This window comes from Microtus ochrogaster, unplaced genomic scaffold (assembly GCF_000317375.1).
Source record: "Microtus ochrogaster isolate Prairie Vole_2 unplaced genomic scaffold, MicOch1.0 UNK1, whole genome shotgun sequence".
NCBI classification, from domain to species: Eukaryota; Metazoa; Chordata; class Mammalia; order Rodentia; family Cricetidae; genus Microtus; species Microtus ochrogaster.
In genome coordinates, this window is record NW_004949099.1 from 30,209,733 (window position 1) to 30,234,954 (window position 25,222).

The 25,222-nt window shown below is 41.1% G+C and overlaps 1 protein-coding gene across 8 annotated transcripts in view; it reads left to right on the forward strand.

Annotated features, from left to right (window-relative positions):
- Washc2c (WASH complex subunit 2C) overlaps nucleotides 1-25,222 on the forward strand; it is a 56,041-nt gene that overhangs the window by 5,276 nt on the left and 25,543 nt on the right. For 3 of the 8 annotated variants that reach the window (XM_013353028.1, XM_013353033.1, XM_013353035.1), the window contains exons 3-16: nucleotides 3,023-3,085; nucleotides 5,277-5,450; nucleotides 8,630-8,723; nucleotides 9,520-9,581; nucleotides 11,065-11,112; nucleotides 12,045-12,152; nucleotides 13,235-13,316; nucleotides 14,423-14,482; nucleotides 15,160-15,275; nucleotides 15,887-15,947; nucleotides 17,367-17,426; nucleotides 18,208-18,390; nucleotides 20,811-20,938; nucleotides 23,161-23,247. In XM_013353028.1, coding sequence (XP_013208482.1) covers nucleotides 3,023-3,085; nucleotides 5,277-5,450; nucleotides 8,630-8,723; nucleotides 9,520-9,581; nucleotides 11,065-11,112; nucleotides 12,045-12,152; nucleotides 13,235-13,316; nucleotides 14,423-14,482; nucleotides 15,160-15,275; nucleotides 15,887-15,947; nucleotides 17,367-17,426; nucleotides 18,208-18,390; nucleotides 20,811-20,938; nucleotides 23,161-23,247 — 1,326 coding nt within the window. The remainder of the gene's footprint in view (nucleotides 1-3,022; nucleotides 3,086-5,276; nucleotides 5,451-8,629; nucleotides 8,724-9,519; nucleotides 9,582-11,064; nucleotides 11,113-12,044; nucleotides 12,153-13,234; nucleotides 13,317-14,422; nucleotides 14,483-15,159; nucleotides 15,276-15,886; nucleotides 15,948-17,366; nucleotides 17,427-18,207; nucleotides 18,391-20,810; nucleotides 20,939-23,160; nucleotides 23,248-25,222) is intronic. The other 5 variants (XM_013353029.1, XM_013353030.1, XM_013353031.1 and 2 more) reach the window with 5 other exon arrangements.

The following is a 25,222-nucleotide window of genomic DNA, read 5'->3' on the forward strand; positions in this document are numbered from 1 at the left end:
ATCATTTTTGCACATCTTTGAGACTTTTTATGTACCTAAGCTTTTTTTTTTTTTTTTGAGACAATGTTTCACGTAGCCTAGGCTGGCACCAAACTCCCTATGTTGTCAAGGATGAGTTTCAACTCATGCTTCTCCTGCAGTCTCCAGTGCTGGGATTAGAGGCCACCTGTCGTATGAACCGAGTCTCACTCCTGTTATGTGATTATATCAATGTAGCATTCTGCTATCAGTTTTTTACTAACTGTTTCATTTGTTTAGGAAAGAAAAGAATAACCACACATGGTTAGAATGTGCAGCACCGAGAAATAATACCAGATTTTAGTATTTTTCCATATTTGCTTCACAGGAACCAATTACTTCTTTCCCCATCTCCATTTCTTCCTCTCAAATGTAATCTTTTTGGGGAAGGATACTTGTATCTCTGCATTTTTATTTTTGTTCCCTTAGAGTATATATTTATGGTTATGTGTGTGCACATAAGGACAGCTTTTGTTCCCTTAGAGTATGTATTTATGGTTATGTGTGTGCACATAAGGACAGCTTTTGTTGTATAGCTTTTTTCCTCATTGACTTATGTGCAGGTTTATGTGAACATAAACTTAGTTTTCCATGAAATTTTCTTTGTTCTTTACTCTATGCTATTAAATATCATAATCCAATATACTTACTAGGGAAAGTTACTTTAACAGCTCTGTTTTATCATATGAGATCTTGTTGCCTAAGCTAGCCATGAATTCATTGTCTTCTGCTTTAGATTGCTGAAAGTGGGGCTGTAAGCATGAACCACCATGGTCAACTACTCATATAACTTCTTTGTATTCAGAAATGGTCATTAGACTTTCCTCTATGAATTGACAGTTCTGACCAAGGTTGAGAATAGCCCTAACCTATGGGTGTAAACATTTAGAAGATATTTTGACAATGTGTCATTTTAGCAAAAACAGTAGTATTTCAAACTTGATGGCCTCTGACCTCCCAAGCATGGGCTTTTGAGACCTGGTTTACAGAACATGGCATTAATTTATTCTTGTGGAGCAGGTCTCAGATCCAATTAGATAGCAGTTGGCCATCACCAGAACAGTCGTGCCACTCGGGTTGGTACTGTTGTACACAGTGTCTACCTCTGGGAAAGACATTGCTTACTGTTTGTTTCCAAGATATTACTGCATAGTATCTTCCAGGTCTATGAAAGTTATCTAGCAAAGAGGACATTGCAGCCTGTTTCCAGTCAGATTTCTCCATGTACCACAACCAGAGTGTTGTGTCCTCAGCAACAGGGTCTTCCCATGTAGTTCTCATGGGCACAGGTTAATTATTCTTTTTTTTTTTTTGGTTTTTCGAGGCAGGGTTTCTTTGTAGCTTTGGAGCCTGTCCTGGAACTCCCTTGGTAGACCAGGCTGGCCTCGAACTCACAGAGATCCGCCTGCCTCTGCCTCCCGAGTGCTGGGATTACAGGCATGCGCCACCACCGCCCGGCTAGGTTAATTATTCTTGATCCAAAAAGAAATGAAGTGAAATCTGGAACTTTGTGTGCTTCAGCTTTAGATTTTGTATTTTCTAATTAGGGATATTTATAAAGTCTTTGAAGATATTCTAAAAATCTCAAATTTAAAAACTTCAGATAAGCAGTATTGAGCTTGTATTATCTTAACAATTTTTAAGTGACTTGGGAAGTTTCTTTTCAAAAGTGCAGCTAAGTGTGTTTACATGTAACCATAAACCTTTGAAACCCTGTAGTCTGATTGTAGAACGTTTTCATTGTCCTCTTATATAAGTTAGGGTTCTCTAAAGGAACAGAACTGATATGGTGAACATGTTTATTAAGAGGATTTATTAGATTGGTTTGCAGGATCTCATCTAGCTAGTCCCAGGAGAGACTTGAGAGTGCAGTAGCTGTTCAGGCCAGGAGCGTGACTATCCCAGCAGTCTGCATCTGGTGCTGGAGAGCTGCCGATCTTCAGATCCCTAGCATCTTGAAGAAATTGTTTCTAACACTAGCAAGAGAAAGCCTTAGCAACAGGATAGATGAACTTGCCAGCTAGAGTGAGGACATGTGGGCAAAAGCAAAATTTCCTTCTTCCATGTTCTTTTATGTGGGTCAGTCCAGATTCTGGGTGGGTCTTCCTGCTTTAAATAATAAGATAAATTCCTCACGGGATTGCCCAGCAGCTTGAGTTTTAGTTGTTGTCTAATACTTAGTTGACAATATTAGCCATAATACCCACTTACTGATTGCTTTTATAACAAAGATGTTATACTCCAGTTGTTAAAAAAAATTGCAGTGAGTTTCCAGAATGACAGACCTGTCTTGTGAAAGAGGTTCTTTCTTGGCTGTGCATCTTCTGGCAGATTGTTGGTGAATTTGCCCTTTTTTTCTTTGATTTATATGAGGTACGTATAAAAAAAATTCAGCCATTTTAAGCAATAAAATAAAAGTAAATTTTACCTTTATCATATTTTTTATTCCACTTGTTAGGGTATTTATCTAGTTGGTAAGTTTTACCAGTTGATATTGGCAATGGTCTTGGATGAATATACCTGTATTGTGGCCCTGTTAGAATTATGCATTAGCTTAAGTTAAAAAAAAAAGTGTACCAATTGTGATCATAGTAGTTTCGGAACTCTTTGATTAGTCTCATTTCTCAGTCATTCATGTCTCTGTCTAAAATTTAACTTTAGGTGAATTAACTGTTGTTCTTAGTTATTCATCCATGACCCTTTGGTAGTGGTCCCAGTTGTTTTTCTGAAAAGCCATTTTCCTCTTTTTAGGAATTCTTCTTTGTGCTGGGCGGTGGTGGTGCACGTTTTTAATCCCAGCACTCAGGAGGCAGAGGCAGGCAGATCTCTGTGAGTTCCATGGTCTACAAGAGCTAGTTCCAGGACAGGCTCCAAAGCTCAGCAGAAATCCTGTCATGAAAAACAACAACAACAACAACAACAAAAACTGTTCTTTGTGTTGAACTTTCACATGTGATTCCATTCTATGCTTAACTATGTAAAATGAATTTGCTTCCTTACTTAGCGGGTGTACGATGAAGAGGTGGAGGAGCAGGTACTCAAGACCGAGGCAGAAAAATCGGAGCAGGTACTTGTGTTCAGTCCTTCTTTCCTTGAATCACTGACTGTGAGAAGCGATAGGGGGTGATGTGGACCAGGACCATCCTTGAATCACTAACTGAAAAGCGGTAGAGGGCTGATGTGGACTGGGACCATGCTCCTTTGGCAGTGGGCCAATAGAACTCTTGCATTTTTTCTGAAGCTTAGCCTGTTAATATATAGATGAAATTTGACTTCTGGCGTAGAGCAGAGCAGAGGGCATAGAGTAAACAGCACAGGATTGCAGGCCACAGCTTCCTTCTGCTTCCTCCCTTTTCTCTCCCTGTCTTCCTCTCCTCCTTTTCCTCTTCCTACCCTTTAAAGATCTAGAAGTCACTCTTCTCAAAGTTCACACAGAAAGAAGTCACATGCACTGGATGAAAACAGGGAGGTTTCTTAAGGTTTGTGCTTTGGGAAATGAATGTAACAGAAGTGAGATCTGTGAAGACCCAGTTTCCCCAGCCTTTTGTGACTGTTTTAATCTTTTTTTTTCAGATCAGAATTAGATAGTAAGGTAAATAGAGGTTTGGTGCATACACATTTGAGGACCCCATGGGCACTACAAGGTGTGTTGGGACAGCGTGGACTGTACAGTGAGCAGTTGTGGACTCTGTCACAGAAATACAGGAACTGGTGACTTAGCACACTTGCTCTCAAGTGGTTTCCTTGTCTATTGAGGCCATAGGTGGTTGTTGATCTGAACTGCATTGCATGGTTGGTGTTTTGGAAGTTCACACAAGAAGACATTTATTGTTAAACTAGTTGGAGAAACCTTCAAGAATGAGATTTTATACAGATGAAAAAAGAATGGTCAAGTAAAAGTCAGTGGGTAGGCCATGCCAGCAAGAGAAAGCCATGTGTTAAGGTTGTTGCTTTGTTCTGGTTTAGTACCAGGGATTGCATATAGGGCCTCGTGCACATTGTGCAAGTTTCCTACAACTGAGCTTCATCCCCATGGACTGGGTTTGTGGAACTTGTGGAGGTTAGAAAAAAGAAGGAGGGCCGGGCGATGGTGGCGCACGCCTTTAATCCCAGCACTCGGGAGGCAGAGGCAGGCGGATCTCTGTGAGTTCGAGACCAGCCTGGTCTACAGAGCTAGTTCCAGGACAGGCTCCAAAGCCACAGAGAAACCCTGTCTCGAAAAACCAAAAAAAAAAAAAAAAAAAAAAAAACCCAAAAACTAAACTATGAATAAATAATTCAACAATTTAAAAAAAAAAAGAAAAAAGAAGGAAAGGAAGGAAGTCGCTGAGGGCTGTGTGCTTTGGAAAGTGACCAAGGGATCAAGGAACTGTAGTTCTCACCTTTTATTCTGGGACTTACCATGTGACCTGTTCATACACATCCTTGCTTAGCCCACATTGGTATCCACACCTAAGAAGGAGATTCTGGGCCTTACTTTCGTATGCTCAGGCTAGTACTCCCTCCTCTTATTTAGACAAGCATGGCATTTGAGTATGTTTATTGTGAAGGTCACTTTCAGTCAGGTCTGACTTCCTCAGAAAAAGCTAAGTCAGTTGGAAAGGTTACTATTTTACCAGAACTATTAAGAAGCGAAGCTGTTAGATTGGCATATTAGAAACCAGCTGTGGCTCTTCCTGTTCCTGGCATTTTTAGGAAAGTGAATTTTATTTTTAATAGTACTCAATGCATTTGCTCCTCAGTAAAATGCAGTAGTGTGGTTATATCTAGCCAGCATTGCATTTAAAAGTAGGTAGTGATATGTTTGATGTGCACCACAGGACTAAAGGAGTAATTTATTGGCAGAGTGTTTGTCTAACACACGTCAGACCCCAGGCTCTATCTCCATTAGCCTAAAGATCCGTAAGAAAGCAGCAGACGCTTCCTTCCTTCCTTCCTTCCTTCCTTCCTTCCTTCCTTCCTTCCTTCCTTCCTTCCTTCCTTCCTTCTTCCTTTCTCAAAAGTATTTTCATAGTCTCAGCTTTGGTTTCTAATTTAAATGTTCCTCTGATTTTCTAAATGGAAAATTTGGAATTCTAGAGTTTAAGTGGTTTGATGGATGTCCAGAAAGCAACAAAACTGAGATTTCAAGTTTGTACATTTACTCCAAAGTCTGTATCAGAAAGTGAATATTAACATTTTGAGTTAAAAGTTTTGGAGGAGGACATGACTTTAAGGTTGGTGTATGGGAGACACATTGAAGAACATTCTGTTTGTAGGAGAAGACTCGGGAACAGAAAGAGGTAGACCTGATTCCTAAAGTCCGGGAGGCTGTGAACTATGGGCTACAGGTCCTGGATAGTGCGTTTGAGCAACTTGACATAAAAGCAGGGAACTCAGACTCTGAAGAAGATGATGCCAATGAGCGGATGGAACTGATCCTTGAACCAAAGGTAAAGGCATTCAGTTACAATGTTATGTCTTGACTGTTTTGCCAGGCATGGGGTGTGTAAGGCACCGGCATTCCCAAGTTGACCCCTTACTGGACACACTGAGCATGTCAGTGGTACAAGGCAGAGGGAAGCAGGGCAAACCTCCTCCTCTTCTAGGGTGTTTGGTATAGTCTGTGGCAGAGGAGACATTGACATGAGCAGCCATCCCCAGAACCCTGAGACAAAACTGACTTACAGCTGAGATGTTAAGGTGAAGGATGAGATTTTTAATTGGAATTGGTTAGTTTTAAATTTTATTTTATTATTATTTTTTGTTTTGTTCTATTTTTCTAGATAGGGTTTCTCTGTGTAACAGTCCTGACTGTTCTGGAACTCACTCTGTAGAATTTGTAGCCTCAAATTCACAGAGATCTGCCTGCCTCTGCTTCCAGAATGCTGGGATTAAAGGTGCGTGCCACCACTGCTTAGCCAAACTTAGTTTTTTAATACTTGAACTTTTTCATTGATGTGTTTATATGGGGGCGTGCATGTCCCATGACACAGGACCAAGAGAGGACAACTCTGGAGTCGGTTCTCTCCTGACTTTACACAGGTCCTGGGGATTGAACTCTAGCCTGTAGGCCTTTACCCACCTAACCATCTGTGGCCCATTTTTATTTTAAAATGAAGTTTCGTTTGTTTTTAATTTTTGGTAAAAGAAACATATATTTATCTTGTACATGTTTTGAAATATCCATTTATTGTAGAATGACTTATTCGAACTTGTGTGTATCTTGTGTATTCATTCATGGTGAGAATACTTAAAATTTTTCAATGATTAAGAAATGGAATAAATTTTGTTAACTATAGTCAACATGTTGTATTGTTGTCTCTTGATCATATTTCCTCTAACTAAAGGTTTTTTTTGTTCTGTTTGAGATTATAATTTAATTACAATGTTCCTCTTTTTCTTTTCCTTCTTATACTTCTCTCCTCTTTTCTTCAAATTCATGATCTCTATTTTCATTGTTTTAACTGTTTATTTGTGTGTGTGTATTTGTTGTTGTTGTATTTGGTTTTTTGAGACAGGGTTTCTCTGTAGTTTTGGAGCCTGTCCTGGAACTAGCTCTTGTAGACCAGGCTAGCCTTGAATTTACAGAGATCCACCTGCCTCTGCCTTCTGAGTGCTAAGTGCTGGAATTAAAGGCATGTGCCACCACTGCCCAGCTATGTGTATATATATTTTTAATGTTTCAGTGCTCTGTCTGCATGTATGTCTGCATGCCAGAAGAGGGCATCCAATCCCATTATAGATGGTTGTGAGCCACCATTTGGTGGCTGGGAATTGAACTCAGGACCTCTGGAAGAGCTATTAGTGCTTTTAACCACTGAGCCATTTCTCCAGCCCCTGTTTTCATTGTTAATATATACCTATTTATAACCTGTTGATTCTATATATTATTACTTGTATGTATGTTTTCAGGGATGATCATTTGGCATTGGACAACCAATTGGTGTGTTCTTCCCTGGGAGGACCACCTCTCCCCCTCCCAGCTTTTCTCAGATGCTTGCAGTTCTCTGTGTAGGGTTCAGGCCTTTGGGGCTTTTCCCAGTGCAGTTTGCCACGTTCGTCGGTGTTGGTGTCATTCTTGTTTAGCTCATGTTTGGGCCACCTGAAGTTTTGTCCCCATTGACCAACCTCTTTCCCTTTTGTTCCTAGTCTTTGGATTGGGGCTAGATGAATAGGGAAGCTCCCGAGGAGCAGATATTCTGTGCTTAGGAAGACTTGAGAAAGGCATTTGTTGCTTGGAGTGTTACAGGTAAAGCCACCAGGAACTTCCTGTACAAGCTTCCTCTTAGAAGTTAGCAGTGGGTCTGGGGAAGTTAATGCCATGAAGTGTAAGTATTCTTCCTGATGCCCAGGAGTGAGGCTGTGGCCATGGCTGAATGTCTCAGAGGGACAGCCAGCCTTTTGTAGGTGGAATGCTTTCTTGGCTCTGAAGTTTGACTTAACTTTATGTTGCGGGTGGGTGCTATGGATTCCTTTGTTGCTTCTATTGCTTTGTCACCTGGCTTTACTGTATCAGTGTCACTTTGTAGATTCTATTGTGTCGTTAGCTGGGAGTAGGGGTGACAATATTTTTTTCCTCTGTTTCTTTTCTTTCTTTTTTTTGATTTTTTGAGACAGGGTTTCTCTGTGGCTTTGGAGCCTGTCCTGGAACTAGCTCTGTAGACCAGGATGGTCTCGAACTCACAGAGATCCGCCTGCCTCTGCCTCCCGAGGGCTGGGATTAAAGGCGTGCGCCACCATTGCCCGGCTTTCTTCTGTTTCTTAAGATACTGTTTTCTCCCAAACAGAGATCCTTCTCAGTCTTTGAACGACTTACTTTGCTATGCTAACTGTAGATAATTTGGTTAGTACCATTGTCTCATACTTCCTTTTCTTTATGGATACCTAGCCAAACTTCTTTTTGCTCTGCTGAAAGCTTCAGAAATCCCTCCTGGTTCCCATTGTACCTTGTCTTGTTCCCTCTGCTCCATTCAGTCTGGATTTGTCTACTATTGTCTCAGCATCTGACAACATTTGGGTTATTTCCTTGTTTCTCTCCAAGTTTTGGGCTATTATCAATGATTCTCAAATAAGTATTGTTTTTATATGTATGGTAATATTTAAGCGGTATTGGTCAGCCAAAGAATTAAAGAATTTTAAAGATAGTTACACTTTGAAGTCTTGGCTGGCCGAGAACTTGCAGAAGATAATTTCAGTGTGTAAATGTTGTCTGTTTACAAAGGGAGGCCCACTAGGACTGGGCTTTCTGTTTGTTTGCTTTTGTTAGAGTAAGGGGAGGTAGGTGTTACCATGGTTTCAGGCTTCTGGATTTCCATCCTTAGGCCTCCTCTGGAACATTTTATTGGGAGGTATATTCCTTGATTTGGTTACTGCTATAAACCTTTCACAGGCATTGCTAGTGTCGTTATTGCTGAGGTATTTGGGGGAGGAAGTCAGCTTTGCCTTGTTATCTTTACCTAGGACTTAATGTTTTAAAAATCAAATGTTTAACCTTGCCGTGTTTCTTATTTTCTACTTTTATTTATTACCTTAGCTTGTTTGAGATAGTGAGATGCAAGAGAATGTCTGGTAGCTCTTGCCTTTATTTTCACCCCATGTGTTTAATGCTGTGCCCTTTCCTTCCTTGAAGGATCTCTACATTGACCGCCCTTTACCCTATCTCATTGGGTCAAAGCTCTTCATGGAACAGGAAGATGTAGGGCTTGGAGAGCTGTCCAGTGAAGGTACTCTTTCTCACCAATATTTTTGTCATGTTTAACATATCTTTTGTGTTAAAATAAGTTCAACTTTATATTACTTACATGAGCAGTGGAGAAAGCAGTGGACCCTCACTCAGGCTTGCCGGCTAATGCTTTACTTGGTGCTTTCATTCTCTGTCTGTATGTCATGATCTTTCTGACCCTCCGTCACCCTAGTGCTCTCTGTATATTTCCAAAGAACAAGGACATTTTCTTAACATAACCACACTGTAAAGTGGTCAATTTCAAGAATTTTTGCTGTTACTCAATCTTTGGTTATATTCACATTTTGTCTCTTGTTCCATTTCTGTCACCTTCTCTGGTTTAAGACTTAAAGCATTTAGTTGTTAAGTTGCTCTAGTCACCTTTTATTTTAATTTCATTTAATTTTTTTGTTTATTCAGTTTCTGTATGTATGTGTGTGTGGACAACCTAGGGAGTCAGTCCTCTGTTCTGTCATGTGAATTCCAGAGACAAACTCCAGTTGTCAGTACTGGTGGCAATTGCCCTTACCTGTTATCACTAGTCAACTTTTAGTCTGATACAATTTCTTCGCTTTTTTGTAACCTTGACATTCATGTAGATCGAGGCTAAGTTATGAATTTTTTTAATGCATGGGAAGTACTTTAAAATTGTATTATTAACAAAGATGGTTTCATTCCATTAAGTGGCAGCAGCTTCATCTAAGTCTCTTTGAAGCTGTTGTGCCTGGCATCTTTGAGAAGGAACTACAGGGATTTTCTGATAACTTGGTGTTGATGTTTACACTTCTTCCTGACAGAAGGCTCTGTAGGCAGCGGCCGGGGAAGTATTGTGGACAGCGAAGAAGAGAAAGAAGAGGAGGTGAGGACATGGTATAACCAGGTCACCACAACAGGAATCTTAGGATGTGTGGAGCAGCCTGGGCATGTAATGTGCTTCAGAATTAGTGAACACTTCATAAAACTGAAGGGTCAGAAGCCGAAGTGTTTTCTTAGGGTTGAATTTTTTTTTTTTTTGTAATTTGTACAGAGAAAAGTAAGGGAAACTGCTTTGATCTCTTACCATTACCCACCTGCCCTCCTTTCTTTCACACCCCATTATATTTTGTGGAGAGAATAGCTTAGACACTGTGCTAGCCTCTGCCTGAAACTTAGTCTTGGAATATGTCCTTCTTGAATAATCCTAGAAAAAGAAAATCTGCAATGAACAACTCTTTAAAAAGTTATTATTGTTATTACTAGTGTATATGAACAACTTTAAAAGATTGATTATCATCATTATTATAGTTATTATTTGTGTGTGTGTGTGTGTGTGTGTGTGTGTGTGTGTGTGCAGGTACCTGTGGAGACCAGAAGAGGATGTCAGATCCCCTGGACCTGGAGTTAGAGGCAGTTGTGAGCTGCCTGATATAGGTGCTAAGAACTTAACTCTAGTCCCTTGCAAGAGCAGCATACTGTCTTTACCGCTGAGCCACCTCGGAAGCCCTTGAATACTTTTTTAAAGCCTTCTAATCAAATCATCTAGTGTCTTAAGGTCCACAGAGTAAAATCATAAGAGTCTGGGGCTCTGAGTTGTTCCTTCAGACAATGAGTATGAGATTCTAAAAGGAAGCCATTTTGTATACCCGATTCCATTTCTTTCTTTTTTTTTTTTTTATTTTCGAGACAGGGTTTCTCTGTAGCTTCTGGTTCCTGTCCTGGAACCAGCTCTTGTAGACCAGGCTGGCCTCGAACTCACAGAGATCCTCCTGCCTCTGCCTCCCGAGTGCTGGGATTAAAGGCGTGTGCCACCACTGCCCAGCTTCGATTTCATTTCTTAATTGTTCTCTCACCCACCCCCTTTTCTGCATTTCTTCTCCAGCCCTGCAAAAATCCTAGCAATAGAAATAAGCTTGTCATTACTTTGCTATAGATAATTATCTGCTGAGTCCTTTGCTTTTAGCTGTCAGTGTAGCTCTTTATCAAATCAGTGTAGTAAACTCTGATGTTCAATTCTTGAGCTTAATGAAGTAGTTATCCTACTAGAGGGAATGCAGAGATTGTAGTCCAAAATGTAAAGCAACCCAAACCAACCTTCTTATTTCATTAAATGATCTTTCTTAAATCAGAAGGTTAGAATTGGGAAATACAAATGATATAATGAGTCATTAAAGCTATTTAAATGAAACATAAAAATTATGGCAGCTAGATAACTCTTGCAGTATTGCCAGTCATTCATCTTGTCTGCTACTCATGCTGGCTGAGTCTATGAGTATAAGAGCTTTTCCTCTTCCACACACAGTCAGCTTACCTCAGAGACTGACATGATCTTTTCTGTAGTAACAGCAAAACATTTTTACCCACAGGAATCAGATGAAGATTTTGCCAGCCGTAGTGACAATGATCAAAACCAGGTAAAGTTCATGTATTGAAATGAGTTCATTTTAAAGCTTCAACTGAAGTATAACATGTATACTCAACTTCCTTGGCACTAGGGCTTGGATTGGCAGGCTCTGTACCATATTTGTACTCCAAGTCTTCTAAATGACATTGGCTGCAGTGAGGACTTTTCATGTCACTGCTAGTTTTCTCTTAAGTATGTCATAGGCTTGCCACCTCCTTTGGGTATTACCTTTTCCAAATTTTACTTCTTTTTAATAGCTCCTTTTAATTATCACTTCCTGACCTTGTTAGGACTAATTTACATTCACCTGATAATGAATACTTTCAAAATTATTGTACTTTGCTTTGGTATTTTTGATCCTGTATTCTTATTTAAAAAAGTAAAGGCAGGCAAATCTCTGAGTTTGAGGCCAGCCTGATCTACAGAGCAGGTTTTAGGTCAGCCAGGACAACACTACACAGAGAAACTCTGTCTTGAAAAACGAAAAGCCAAAAAAAAGGTAAATCCTTTCTTTCTTTCTTTCTTTCTTTCTTTCTTTCTTTCTTTCTTTCTTTCTTTCTTTCTTTCTTTCTTTCTTTCCTCCTTCCTCCCTCCTTCCCCTCCCCTCTCCTCCCCTCCTCCCCTCCCTCCCTCCCTCCCTCCCTCCCTCCCTCCCTTCCTTCCTTCCTTCCTGAGATAGGTTTTTCTGTGTAGGCTTGGATGTCCTAGAACTCACTTTGTATACCAGGCTGTCCTTGAACTCACAGAGATCCACCTGTGCCTCTACCTGCTTGGATTAAAGGGATGTACCACCACCACCCGCCTAGTTTCTAACAAATAAGTTGCGTGGAGTATGTGTTCCTAGTGTGGTTACCTTTTTAATAAAGGGAAAGGTTAGAGATCGGCAGTGTCTCCTTTCTAGTTTTGTGACTTGTATCTTGTGATTCTGCTTTACATTCTCAGCATAACACACAGATGAGTGATGAAGAAGAGGATGATGATGGTGACCTTTTTGCTGACTCTGAGAAGGAGGGGGATGATATTGAGGACATTGAGGGAAATGCCAAGTCTGTAAGTGTAGTTATCCCTTGATGAGGTCTTAGAAGTGGTGTTTGCACTTCGCTCCTTAATTTCGCCGTTGGTATTTGTAGTCTTCTCATCTTACATCATCCCTGTAATTTGTGTGTAGCCCGGAGTAATGGTGGATGACTTCCTTGCTCACTCTCCCCCTTATTTAGAGTCAGGGTCTCTCACTGAACCTAGGGCTTACCAATTCAGATGAATTAGCTGGCCAACAAGCCCTAGGGATACTCCTGTCTTTGTTTCTCCAGCTCTGGGATTACAGGTACACATTGCCCCTTCCAGCTTTTGATGTGAGTGCTGAGGATCTGAGCTCTGATTCTCATGCTTGTGCAGAAAGCATTGTACTGACTGAGCTATCTCTGCAGCTCCCATATCTGTAATTGGATTTTTTTCCTTTAAAAGATTTATCTTATTTTTTAAATGTGTTTTTGGTGTACCCATGTAACTGTATTTGCACATGTGTGTGGGTTCCTGGGGAGACCAGAAGAGGTTTTTGATTTTTTGGAACTGGAGTTACACTGACATAGGTCCTGAGAACCAACTTTAGGTCCTTTGCAAGAGCAGTGAACACCATCTCTCTTGTTCCTTCATTTATAGTTTTATAAATAGCAGAAAATATCCCTGTGTCTCCAGTTGCCTTATGAGTGCTGCTTTCTCCTAATGCTAAGGAATTTTGAAAGTCAGCTCTTTGGGGGTATATTTATCTTCAGAATTTCAGGATCAGATACTCTTCCATCTCCTCCATTCATTCGTGTTGGTTTTCTTACTAAGATTTTTCAAGTATTTTAAAAAGTAAAGAAAGGAGTCTCTCCTTTTAAAGGACTGTTTTGTAGATTCTGCTGCGTACCTGAGCTCTGTAGGCTCCATGTGTTTCATTGATAACGTCCTGTTTTTGCACATGTATTCACACACATAAGTAGAACTAACATAAACCTTAAAAAAGAAAAAAAGCCTTGTTTTGTTTGTAGTTGGATTATTTTATGACTGTTGATAAAATTTTGTTAGGTATCTATAAGTAAGCTGTACTAATTTGTTAGAAAATAGTGATTTTTTTTTCTTCTTGCCTGAAGAAAAGACCTACATCTTTTGCTGATGAGCTGGCAGCTCGGATCAAAGGCGATCTCTCACATCAGCTGAAAGAGGAACAGATAGGTGAGTTCTGAGGGCAGGTTAAGGGGGTACTTGGTTGGAGGCTTTCGTAGTCTGCTTATGTGCACTTGCACATGTGTTCTCTGTCTGTCTCTCTCTGTATTTGTTTTTCTTTTTCTTTTTTGGAGACAGGGTCTCGTATATTTCATGATGGCCTCAAATATGCAATACAGGCAAGAGTGGTCTTAAACGCCTGATCTTCCTGCCACCTTCTGGGATCATAAACAGAAGCCACCATACCCAAATACGGGGTTCACTAATGTTAGGCTTGCATTTTAGTCCTTGGTCTTTTGCCGTTGTTTTCTTGGACTCCTTTTTGTTGTTGTTTTATATTTATTCATTTAGCTGGGGTGGAGGCTGAGTGCATGCCTTCATGTTTTATGCAGAGTTGGTTTTCTCCTCCCTCCTTTTGCCTTGTGGGTCTGGTTGTCAGGCTTGGTGGTAAGCACTTTGACCCTTTAAGTCAGTGGTTCTCAACTTTCCTAATCTGCAGCCCTTTAATACAGTTCCTCAAGTTGTGACACACAACTATAAAATTATTTTTGTTGCTACTTCATAACTGTAATTTTGCTACTGGTAAATATCTGTGTTTCTATGGTCTTAGGTGACCCCTGTGAAGGGGTCGTGATCCACAGGTTGAAACTCATTGCTTTAAGTTATGTTAATAGCTCTTAAGTTCTGCATAATAATTAGGTATCCTATTCCCATCCCCAGTACATGTGAATGTCTATGTAAAGCCTTACATGCATGAAATTTGGGAACTCTAGAGGACTGTAGAAAGCAGATTGTGAATCCATGGCTTAACAGTAACTCATAATTTTGTCTAATAAAAATGCACTTTCCAGTGCATTCTACTTATTTAACAGAATAAAAAGGTAGAGTAATTTTTTTCTTTAGCGTAGTCCTGGTATGTACATGTCCTGGCAGTCTTGTTCCTTATAGGGACACTACCTTGAGTAAGAGCTCTGATGGAGCTGAGATATGAACTTGAGGGTCCTGCTCTTGGCCTGTGTCATGAGGATGCAGACTCGAGCAGAGAATCAATACCTGTTTAATAAGAATGCTGTGTATTGTCAAAACTGTGAAAGTCTCATAGATGTTGTGCTTAGCAGATGGAAAAGCTCAGAAGACAATGAAGGAGAAGAAGGAAAGGAGAACACCTACAGATGGTAAGCCCTTCACGTAGGAGCCTTCATGTAATACAAAATTCTCAGGGTCAAGCACTGACAAATAGGTTGTGTCTCCATCCACCTTCTAAACCATCTGAAAACATGCTTTAGGGTGTTAGCGTGGAAGAAGGGCGAGTGTGGAGTAATGCTTGTGAGTATTGGAATTGCTAAAGTAGCTGTTGCCTGTCTTTCTAGATTGTTGTTAGATGTGTAGTAATTATGGGTTGCTAAAATTTTCAGTAAAGATTGTATATGGCCCTTCCGTATTAAGTAGTGACATTTATTGGTTCCCTTGCCATTGTCTCCATCTATAGGATTATTTTTCTTTTCTCTAAATCTTTGCATGTAGCTATTGAGCTATACCCTTGCTTCATAGTAAGCCATTCTAAGCATAAAGAATCGCTGTCGTCTCCAGATAGTGTTCATTTGAGAATGTCAAATACCCCTTGTGAAGTATGGTCTCTGTAGAGTCCATACCCAAGAATTTGGATTGCAAACCCCTTTTTACCCCCTCATCCTTGTATTTTTGAAGCATAGTCTTGCTAGATAACCCAAGCTAGTCTGGAATTCCTGTGTAGCCCAAGCTGGCTTCATTCCCACCGCGCTCACCCAGGCTGTCCTAACAACACCTCACACAGCCTTTTCAACACTCCGTGTGCAACATTGCTTTCTGACAGATGAAGAGGACGTCTTGTTTCCACCCCCCAAGTTGACTGATGAAGACTTCTCACCGTTTGGCTCTAGAGGTGGACTCTTCAGAGAAGGACAGGGACTTTTTGATGATGAAGATGAGGTGAGGTGGGCGAATGTACAAAACCCTTTGATCTGTGTCCTTGCATGTGTACCAAAGAAATCCATGTTTGTTTGTTTGTTTGTTTGATTTTCGAGACAGGGTTTCTCCTTAGCTTTTGGTTCCTGTCCTGGAACTAGCTCTTGTAGACCAGACTAGCCTCGAACTCACAGAGATCTGCCTGCCTCTGCCTCCCGAGTGCTGGGATTAAAGGCGTGTGTCACCACTGCCCGGCACCAAAGAAATCCATGTTTTTATTTGAGAAAAGTAGCTTCCTATTAGTTATTCCTTTTATTTTGGGGGGACACTGAAGTCAGAACCACAGAGTGAGAAATATTACATATCCTGATGTCCTGATGATTTTGATATGAGGAGAGGCTGTGAGAGTACCGATGGTGATAATTACTTGAGTTACTGATATGTTATCCTTTTCCATCTTTTTATTTGATTCCTGACAGGCCCAAATTAAGTTCATTTTGCTCTAGTCTGAACTTTGTGGCAGTTTCTTTGGCAGGACAGTAACACATAGTTTCAAAGTATATAATTCTTTTCAGAAATCTAAGTTCAGCCTTGTTTATCTCTGTATTTTAAATTATCCCATGCCTTACCACAAGCAGAGTGACCTCTTCAGGGAAGCCTCCCGGGATCGGCAAGCACAAGCCCCTGTTAGTGACGGTAGGTTTGGGAGTGACTGCTTTTTTCTTGCATGCTGTCCTAGCTTGCTTTCTATTGCTGTGATAAATGCTGTGACCAAAAGCAGCTTGGGGAGGAATGGTTTAGTTCATCTTCCAGCTTAAAGTCCATCCTGAAGGGAAGTCAGGGCAGGAACTCATGGACGGTAGAACTGAAGCAGAGGCCATGGAGGAGTGCTGCTTCCTGGCTGGCTTTCCAGGCTCATATGGATGTTTTTCATTCTCTCTCTGGACCATCTAGCTATGGCTGGCACTGCCCACAGTAGGCTGGGCCCTCCACATTCATCATTAATCAAGAAAGTGCTCCATAGACTTCCCTATAGACCACTCCAATGGAGGCAGTTTCCCTGTAGAATTGTTATTTCTAGACAACTCTAGCTTCTATCAAATTGTAAAAAAGTGCCAGCAAGCATGTTCTAAAGCTCTTTCTGCTGGGAGACTGACTGCCCAAAATTTTATTTTTCTTAAGCTGAAAGTTGTGTTTGCCTTGAAACAGTTGAAGACAGTTTACCTTGGCCAATTTCTGTCTTAGGAACAGACAATAGTACCGTCTTCAGACCCACATCACACATTGGCCTTTTAGAGATTGATAAGAAAGTAAAATAGTGTTTGCTGGCTTTGATGAGGCTAGCTTTACTATAATTGCATTTAATTCAAGGGAAAATTGCTTGTGTTGAGTGCATCAGTTGGTCATCAATATTTCCTTAAGGTAGCATCCATCAGAATCATCTATAGGAATTTTTTAAAAGCCCAAAGTATTTTTTTTTAAGAACTGCAGTTTTTATTCCATTAGATTTGAAGGAGTCCCTTAGGCATTTGGAATTGGTTATTTTAAATGGCAGCCCCTATGTGATTATTCTTTGTTGGGGCCATCCTTGTGTTACTGTTATGTGGGTTTACTTATTTTTCTTGTTTAACTTGCTACTTTTATTTTCCTCACTACCATCTCACATGGCTTTTGCTGTTGCCTTTCACTGGTTCACCTCACTGAGCTGGAAGGGGTAGCGTTAGACCCATTTTAAAAGACTTTGCCGTTTGACCTTCGTACATCTTCCTTTGGTGGCACAGTTTAGACTATGTTAATCCTAAGTAAAAAGCTGCTGGTGTCAATAAAAATGAAAAAGAGCTCAATAATTTTTTAAATGGCTTGTTTAGGAACAATTATCCTTTTAAAAAAACCTGTTTAGGTTTGTGCCATGTTGCATATATTCAAGAGAAGGGGTGAGCTCTTTCTATTTCTGAGACAGTTTTGCTATGTAGTCCTGGTTGGTCTGCTGCTTACCATGTAGTCCTGATACAAGACTGTCCTCCTGCCTCAGCTGCTCAAGTCTTGTGTTTATAGGTATGTCCTACCATGCTCAACAACTCTGGTTAAATGATTGACCTTTCTTCCTTATTATAGAATCTTCATCCCCCAAACCTGGAAAGAAAATCCCAGCAGGGGCTGTTTCTGTATTTTTAGGTAACAGGGTTTATTTCTTGTGTGTGTATTGTGTACACCTGTGATGTGAGAAGTGGCTGCCTGTGTGTGTCGAGGGAAGAGGACAGATGCCCTGCTCTCAACTTTCTGTTATTCCCTTGAGTAGGGTCTCACACTGAACATGGCCTAGGCTGGTGGCCAGTAAATCCCTGAGAACTTCCCAACCCCCTGCCACACTGGGATTACAGGCACAGGTACCAGCCACACCTTGCTTGTTTTTTGAGTTCTGGGCATTTAAACTGAGGACCTCATGTTTCCAGAATAAGCGCTTAGCTGCTGAGCCATCTTCCCAGTGCTCTTTTTAAGAACTGTATAAATTCCATCTTGTCACCTTTTTATAAGGACTGGATAGGAATTAGGAGGTACCCAGGAGTCCTAGAAGGCATTGTGGTGTTTATAACTAGAGCTTATTAATGATGATACGAGCTCACATCCTATCTGAATTCAGAGGTGTTGGGGCTGGGGATGTGGTGGAGCGGTAGAGCACTTGTTTTGTATGTGCCTGGCCTTAGTTTCCTCTCCAGCTCTGCAGAGGGCTGCAGGTGTGAAGGAAAGGAGAGAGGAAAAGAGGAAGGAAGGAAGGAGTGAGATTGGGGCGGGGGGAGTGGCCAGACAATCTTGCATTGTGGTTTAGTTCTCCAACACTAACACAAAAGTTACTTCATTTTCTAAATGGCGTTTTGTGAATGAACCTAACCCACGAGTGGTTCTGTAGTTAGGAGGCTCACACCGGCTCATAGCTCTGATTGTCTTCCATCCACAGGGTATACTGATGGATCTGGGTCCACCTCTGCCCCATCACTGAAGGAGTTCCAGAAACATGAGCAGCCCATTCCAGGGAAGAGCCCACGTCTGCCAACTGCTGGCCTGTTTGATGATGATGATAACGATGATGATGATGATGACAACTTCTTTGTGCCACCTCGTAGCAAACCTTCCAAGACTGGTATCACTTTCAGACTAATTCTGGGAACTTAGAGAAGAATATTGAACTTGCGGGGCAATGGTGGCGCAAACCTTTAATCCCAGTACTCCACCATGAGGCAGAGGCAAGCAGAACTCTGAGTTCAAGGCCAGGACAGCCAGGGCTATAAAGAGAAACCCTTTTGGAAAAAAAAAACCAAAACAAAAACAAAAAGGAACACTGAACTTAAAGGGACAGGGCTCTTCACATTCAGTGTCTCTTGCAGTCCCGGAATGTTTAGCTGAGCACTGCTTAAATCATGCCATAACCTTGGGGATTCCTAACAGGCCAACCTTTCTGCATTAGAAACTAATTATGAAGTTAACTTCTTTATATGGAGCCTAATTTCTTCTCCTGTATTCTATTCTCAAAGTTTCTGCTTCTGCCTTTCAAATTATAGACAGAAGTTTAGTCATTCTTCCTCCTAGCAGCTCTGGGTAATTACACAAGCAGAACATTGCAGTGCTGGTTGCTTAATTCCCACCTTCTCTTCTCTGCCAGATAGCTCAGTTTATCCCTGCCCTTGTCCCCCGTAGCGTTTCTGGTCTATTATTTGCTCAGTGCTCTTCCCGGTCTGTCTTTCCTATAAGCACTTTTGTTTTCAGTATGCAAATGTGTCTCCTCCCTAAGGCTGAGTGGTTCTGGGGTGGGGCTCAAGAGTCCACATTTCCAACACTCTCTCAGTTACAGCCCCAGCTCTGAGTTCACATTTGAGGAACAATACTTACATTCATCAGGTGGTGTTCTAGAAGAGAAGGGTAGATCCTGAGGTGTACACGCTCAATGGTTGGACAAGGGAGAAGATGGTATCAGGAAAAGATGAAACCAGAATGTGGTAGAACATGATGCAACAGAAAACTGGAGAAATACGCAGTGAGCTTAGTGGACAAGTAAATAGTGATAAGCGAATGTAGAAGTGTTTCCTTCAGCCTGGAAGGGCTCTCGACATCTTAGCAGACATAGCTACAAACCTCTGAACCCATGCCTTTCTGATACATGGCTGTGCTCAGGGAACAAGAAGTAGGGAACCACTCAGGGATTCCTTAGTCGGGAAAGCTGTGGTCTTTCTGTTTAGTGGATCTTTGCAGAATTGCTGAAAAGAATGAGGGGCTGGAGAGCTGGCCCAGAGGTTATGAGTACTTACTACAAAGTCCTGGGGACCAGAGTTCTGATCCCAGCACCCACGTAACAAGCCTGGAATCAAGTGCATGCCTGTAACTCCAGCTTGAAGGTACTGAGATAGGATTACTGTGGTTTGTAGGCTTCCAGCCGGGTAGAGAAAATACAAGCCCCAAGATCAGGAAAAGACCCTGCCTCGAAGGAATAGGTAGTGTTAGGACACCTGACATGCACAGATACACACACCCACCCAATACATGAGCATACCCACACATAAACACATAAATAAATCTCCCTATATGTGAGCATAGCCACACACAAGCACATAAATAGTCCCATAAATGAGCATACATACATGCAGATACATAAATGAATAAGTAAATATCCTCTATCCTTGAGCATACACATGCAAATATTTCCCCATATATGAGCATACACACATGCAAACACATAAATGAATATATCTCATACATGAGCATATGTAAACACATAAATTAGTAAATAAATATCTCCCATATATGAGCATATACAAACACAAACACTTAAATAAATAGATAAATAAATAAATGGATCTCATAAAGAAAAACAATGAGGTATTTACTTTTTCACTTGGGAATATTTCTTCTGTACATTAAATGGAAATCACAAATGGTAGGACATTTTGCTCAGATTATTTAAAATTTGGTCTTATGAATAGCTGACATTAATGCATGAAGTAGTGGGAGATTTAGAAGCACATATACCAAACTCTTCTGTCTCTTGTGTGACTGGGCAGATGTGGAGGAGGGGAATTCCAGCATTTGCTTTCATCTATTGCTGTATAGTTTAGTTTTTAATAAAAATAGGAGTCAGTGTTCCCGTTTTCTTCCTAGAGCTATTCACTTTTTGGCCCTTTAGAGTGATCTCTACTCTTTAGTCCCATTTTAGATGCACTCAGCATAGGATGTTTCTGTTTGGATAAGGGTGTTGTTCAGATGGTCAGTGTCTGTCATGCTTCGAGTACCAGGGAGATGGACCTAGGAAGAGTAGCTCAGTGGCAGAGCATAAACTGGCACCTAGCCCTCCCTGGTCAGTTCTTGGAATTGCAGGGAAAAGGAGAAAGAGCGTGGCTCCGTTTACTTTGTATTTCTCTGTAAATGATCAAGAAACAAGATGCCTTTCATACCTTTCATATTTACTTTGGGAGAGTTTTTTTTTTTCTCTGAATTTTGCAGTAGGATTTTGATGTTGATGTAATTTTTGCTGTGGCTCTTTTTTTTTTTTTTTTTTTTTTTTTTAAAAAGACAAAACCAAATCCACTGCCCTTATCTTTGATGATGAGGAAGGAGATCTATTCAGAGAAAAAGCAGCGGCTTTGCCAGAGACTTCCGTGAGTCACACAGATGAAAACACAACACGGGCAGATAAAATGGTGAGTAGAAGCAGATCGTGGGATACTGGCCTGGCATATTACCATAGTGGTTTATCTGGATCTCAAAGGGATGTAGAGTTCTCATTCATGTTTATTGCTCTAGTTTGCTTTCTGTTGCTATGATAAACACCGACTAAAGCAACTTAGGGAAGAAGAGGCTTATTTGGCTTACAGGACGTAGTCCATCCTTGAGGGGAACACTCCAGAGAGGGCTGTGGAAGAGTGCTGCTGTCTTCCTTGTTTTCACTGACCTACTCAGCTCCCTTTCTTACACAGCCCAGGTCCACCTGCCCTGAGGTGGTGCTGCCCTCAGTACACTGACCACAGTAGGCTGGGCCCTTCTACATCAGTTAGCTCTCAAGGAGATACCTGACAGACATGCCTGCAGGCTGATTTGATGGGAGCAGTTCTTCAATTGAGTTCCTTCTTCCAAATGTACCAATTGACAATCAACAATAGCCACATTTATTTTAAGAATTTTGGACATAAAATGGAAAGATACAATGAAACTCCAAATAACCACTAACCAGATTCATATCTAGTGAGCATTTGCCAAATAAGTGACTGAAACTTGTGTAAGCTAACTGTTTTCAGAACTGTTTGTGATTTGTAGTCATTATGATGTTTTACCACCCTACATGTTTTAGTAGGCAGCTCTTGAGAAACTGTTTTATGACCAGATGCCATTGTCATTGGCCAGGAGTTGGCAGTAACACTATAGAAAAATCTAATGTTAGTCTGCATTCATGAGGCTCCACTTTGCCCTCAGATTTCTTTTATAAAATCATACCCAATATGATACTGATTAAAGATTATTTCATACATAGTCTGTATTCTGTTTTTTTTGTCTCTTGTTCCATACATGTCCTATACAGCTTTGTTTGTTTGTTTCTCTCTCTCTCCCTCCCCCTCCCTCCCTCCTTCCTTCCTTTTTTCTTTTGTGTGTGTGTGTGTGTGTGTGTGTGTGTGTGTGCATGCATATATGTGTTATGTCTGTGGGTGTGTGTCTGTGTTATGTATGTATGTTGTATTTATGCAGGCACACGAGTACCGTAGTGTGCATGTGGAGCTTAGAGAACAACTTTCTGTAGTCAGTTCTCTGCTTGTACCATGACTTACCTCACTCTCGCTGTTCTGCCTCTGTCTCTCCAGTGCTGAGTTTACAAGCATGTATCATCCTTAGACCTGGCTTTTTTGTCATTTGTAAAACATGCTGTATTAATCAGGGTTTTTAAAGGAACAGAAGTTACAGAATGAGTATGTGTATTGTGTGTGTATATATACATGCACACACACGTTTATATTTACAAAGGGGATTATTAGAATGGCATGTGGGCTGTGGTTCAGGTAGCCCAACAATGGCTGACTACCAATGGAAATTCTAAGAATCTAGTAGTTGTCGAGTCTTCAAGGTTAGATGCCTCAGCTGGTCTTCAGGATATGCCGAATCCCAGAGAAGTAGGTTCTAATGCCAGTGAGAGCAAGAGCAAGCAGAGAGAGAGAAAGCTTCCATCTTCCATGTCCTTTTATAGGCTGCCAATAGAAGGCGTGGCCCAGATTAAAGGTGGATCCTCCTACCTCAAAAGTTCTGGATTAGTGGTGTATTGTCCCACTTCAAAAGATCCAGATCAAAAGTAGGTCTTCCAATTTTATATGATTTCATTAGGAAAAAAGTTGCTCCCAGGTGTGCCCTGCTACTTGGGTTTTGTTAATTCCAGACGTAGTCAGATGACAACAGAGAGAGCCGTCATGTTTGCCTCATTTTGTCCCATCCTTGTTTTGCTCTCACAACTACAAAATGCCAGCATCCAAAATCATCTTGGTCCCTTCACCAGTTGCCCTTTTGTCTCTTGCTTTTGTGCCCTGTGTGACAGAGCGCATGCTCCCATGTACACGAGATGTGCCCTGGACTTTGTTGTATGTACCATCTCGCTGTTCTGGGGTTTCCTCAAATCTGAGAAACTTATTTTCTAGTGATACTGTATCATCTCTGTTGCTAATTTAGACCAGCTTTAAAATTCTTTGTCATGGTACTTCCATTTAAACTCTTTGTGTGAATATTATACAGATGAAGGTCCAAGGCATGTTCATCCCCTTGGTTTGGTTCCTTCTCATTGTAGAGGCTGGGGACATTTTCTGAACTGATGAATGAGTTTGTTTCCATGTCTCTTACTTGCTGATAGTCTGTTTTTTTCCTTCCTTTTTGGTGGGGATCCGACTAGATCACCTTACCTTCCAGCAAAAATCTGAAGCTTGTGTCAGAAACAAAGACTCAGAAGGGTTTGTTTTCAGATGAAGAGGACTCTGAGGTATGGAATTCTTTTCTTAGTTCTAAAGGTTCAGCTGTAGATAAAACATTAATAACTTTCTGATTAGTCTGTCAGCAGAGGTCTCAGACTTTTTATTAAATAGTTCAATTCTTATTTTAAAAATAATCTCTTGGGCTAGGCATATATATAATTCAGTGCTGTAAAATGTCTGGCCTATACAAGGCCCTATATTTTCCTTTTTTAAAAAATCTATTTATTTGTTATGTATACAGTGTTCTGTCTGCATGTTGTCCTGCTGCCAGAAGAGGGCACCAGCTCTCATTATAGATGGTTGTGAGCCACCATGTGGGTGCTGGGAATTGAACTTAGGACCTCAAGAAGAGTAGCCAATGCACAACCTCTGAGCCATCTCTCCAGCCCCCTATATTTTCTTATAGTATATAGTATGTGTTCTTCAGAAAACAGTGTATATGCAGGTACCTTTTTAACTTTTGGGTTTGAATCGTTGCATTTCCTTTAACATGCTTAAATGTAAGACTGTCTGTTGGCTCACAATTGTGATAAGATGCTTATGTGAGAGAGGGAACCAGCCTGCTGCTTCTCTTAGTGGCAGTGTGACCGGCTAGTGCGTTTGTTCCCACTGTGATACATATTCAGAAGCGTTTGCTTCTCATTGCTGGTGACACATGACGGGTTGTAGGTAGGAAGACTCAAGCAGCTTGGGCTTCCATCCCTATGTGGTGCATGGCAGGTGCAGGAAGCCAGGCCTATTTCTGGTGATTCAGCTCCTGAGAGTGTCAGATAGAGGCTGTGCTGCCTTTTTTATTCTAGTCTTGGAAGTTGTCCTAGATAGCTTTTCTTGGCTGTGATAAAACACTGATCAAAAGCAACTTGGGGAGGAAAGGGTTTACTTCTTATTACAGGTTGTCCACCCTTGAGGAAAGCCGTAGCAGGAACTTGAGCAGGAAACCGGAGCAGAGACCAAGGAGGAGTGTTGTTTATTGTCTTACCCTCTCCTGCTTGACTCAGCCAGCTTTCTTATGTAGTGGGCTGGGCTCTCCTAGATCAATTAGCATGTATGTCCACAGTCCAGTCTGATGAAGGCAGTTATTCGTCTGAGGATCTGTCTTCCTTAGTGTGCCAAAGACAACCAAGATTATCTGTCACAGAAGTAATGCTATTCTTCTGTATTGCTACAGCAGTCCTGGGGCAGGATACAAACTTCATTGAACATTTTTGTGTGTGCTCATGTGTGAGAGAGATACCCATGGCCCTGTGCATGCTAGGCAAGCACTCTATCACTGAGCTCTATTTCCAGCCTCCAAACTTGACTTCTTGATGCTACGTAGTGTTTATTAATCTGGAGGCTTGTTTTAAGACCACCGTTCAAGGCTCTGCCCCATGGGCACCATCATAGAGTGAATGGTTTTTATTGAATATTGCATAGAATTCTAGGCAAAGAGAAGTAACATAAGGCTGTCTAGGACATAAAATATTGAACTGGAAGGAATGATTTTTTGTGCTTATCTGTCTCAAGTATGCATAGGAACTTTACCTTACCACTTTTTTGGGGGGGAGGGGCATGTTTGAGGTAACAGAAGTGTGTTTTTCCTCCTGCCAACCAGGAAGATCCAAAATAACAATGCAGAAATCATTTTTTTGTTCTTTGGTCGAATTACTTTGATATTCTTAAAGCATTGAGCCCATTTGTCCGTGTGTAAAATGCAGAAGGGCCATGGGACTCTGTAGCCTATTCTGTGTAAACAAACTAGTGTGACTCATGGAGCCAGTTGCTACCCAGTGTGCTAAGAATTCTTCTTTCTAGGTCTGTGAACTCATTAGGTTTGTTGATGAGGGGTAGACACTGATTGTGTAATAGAAGATAGCATCAGAAGAGGTCGTGGAAAATGTTCTTGTTTTGTCTAATTGTCTGGCTCTCGAGTGGACGTTCCTCTGCCCAGGGGACAGTGGTCCTAGTTTGTGTTTCTAGTTCACGGAGCTCAGTCTGCAGAGC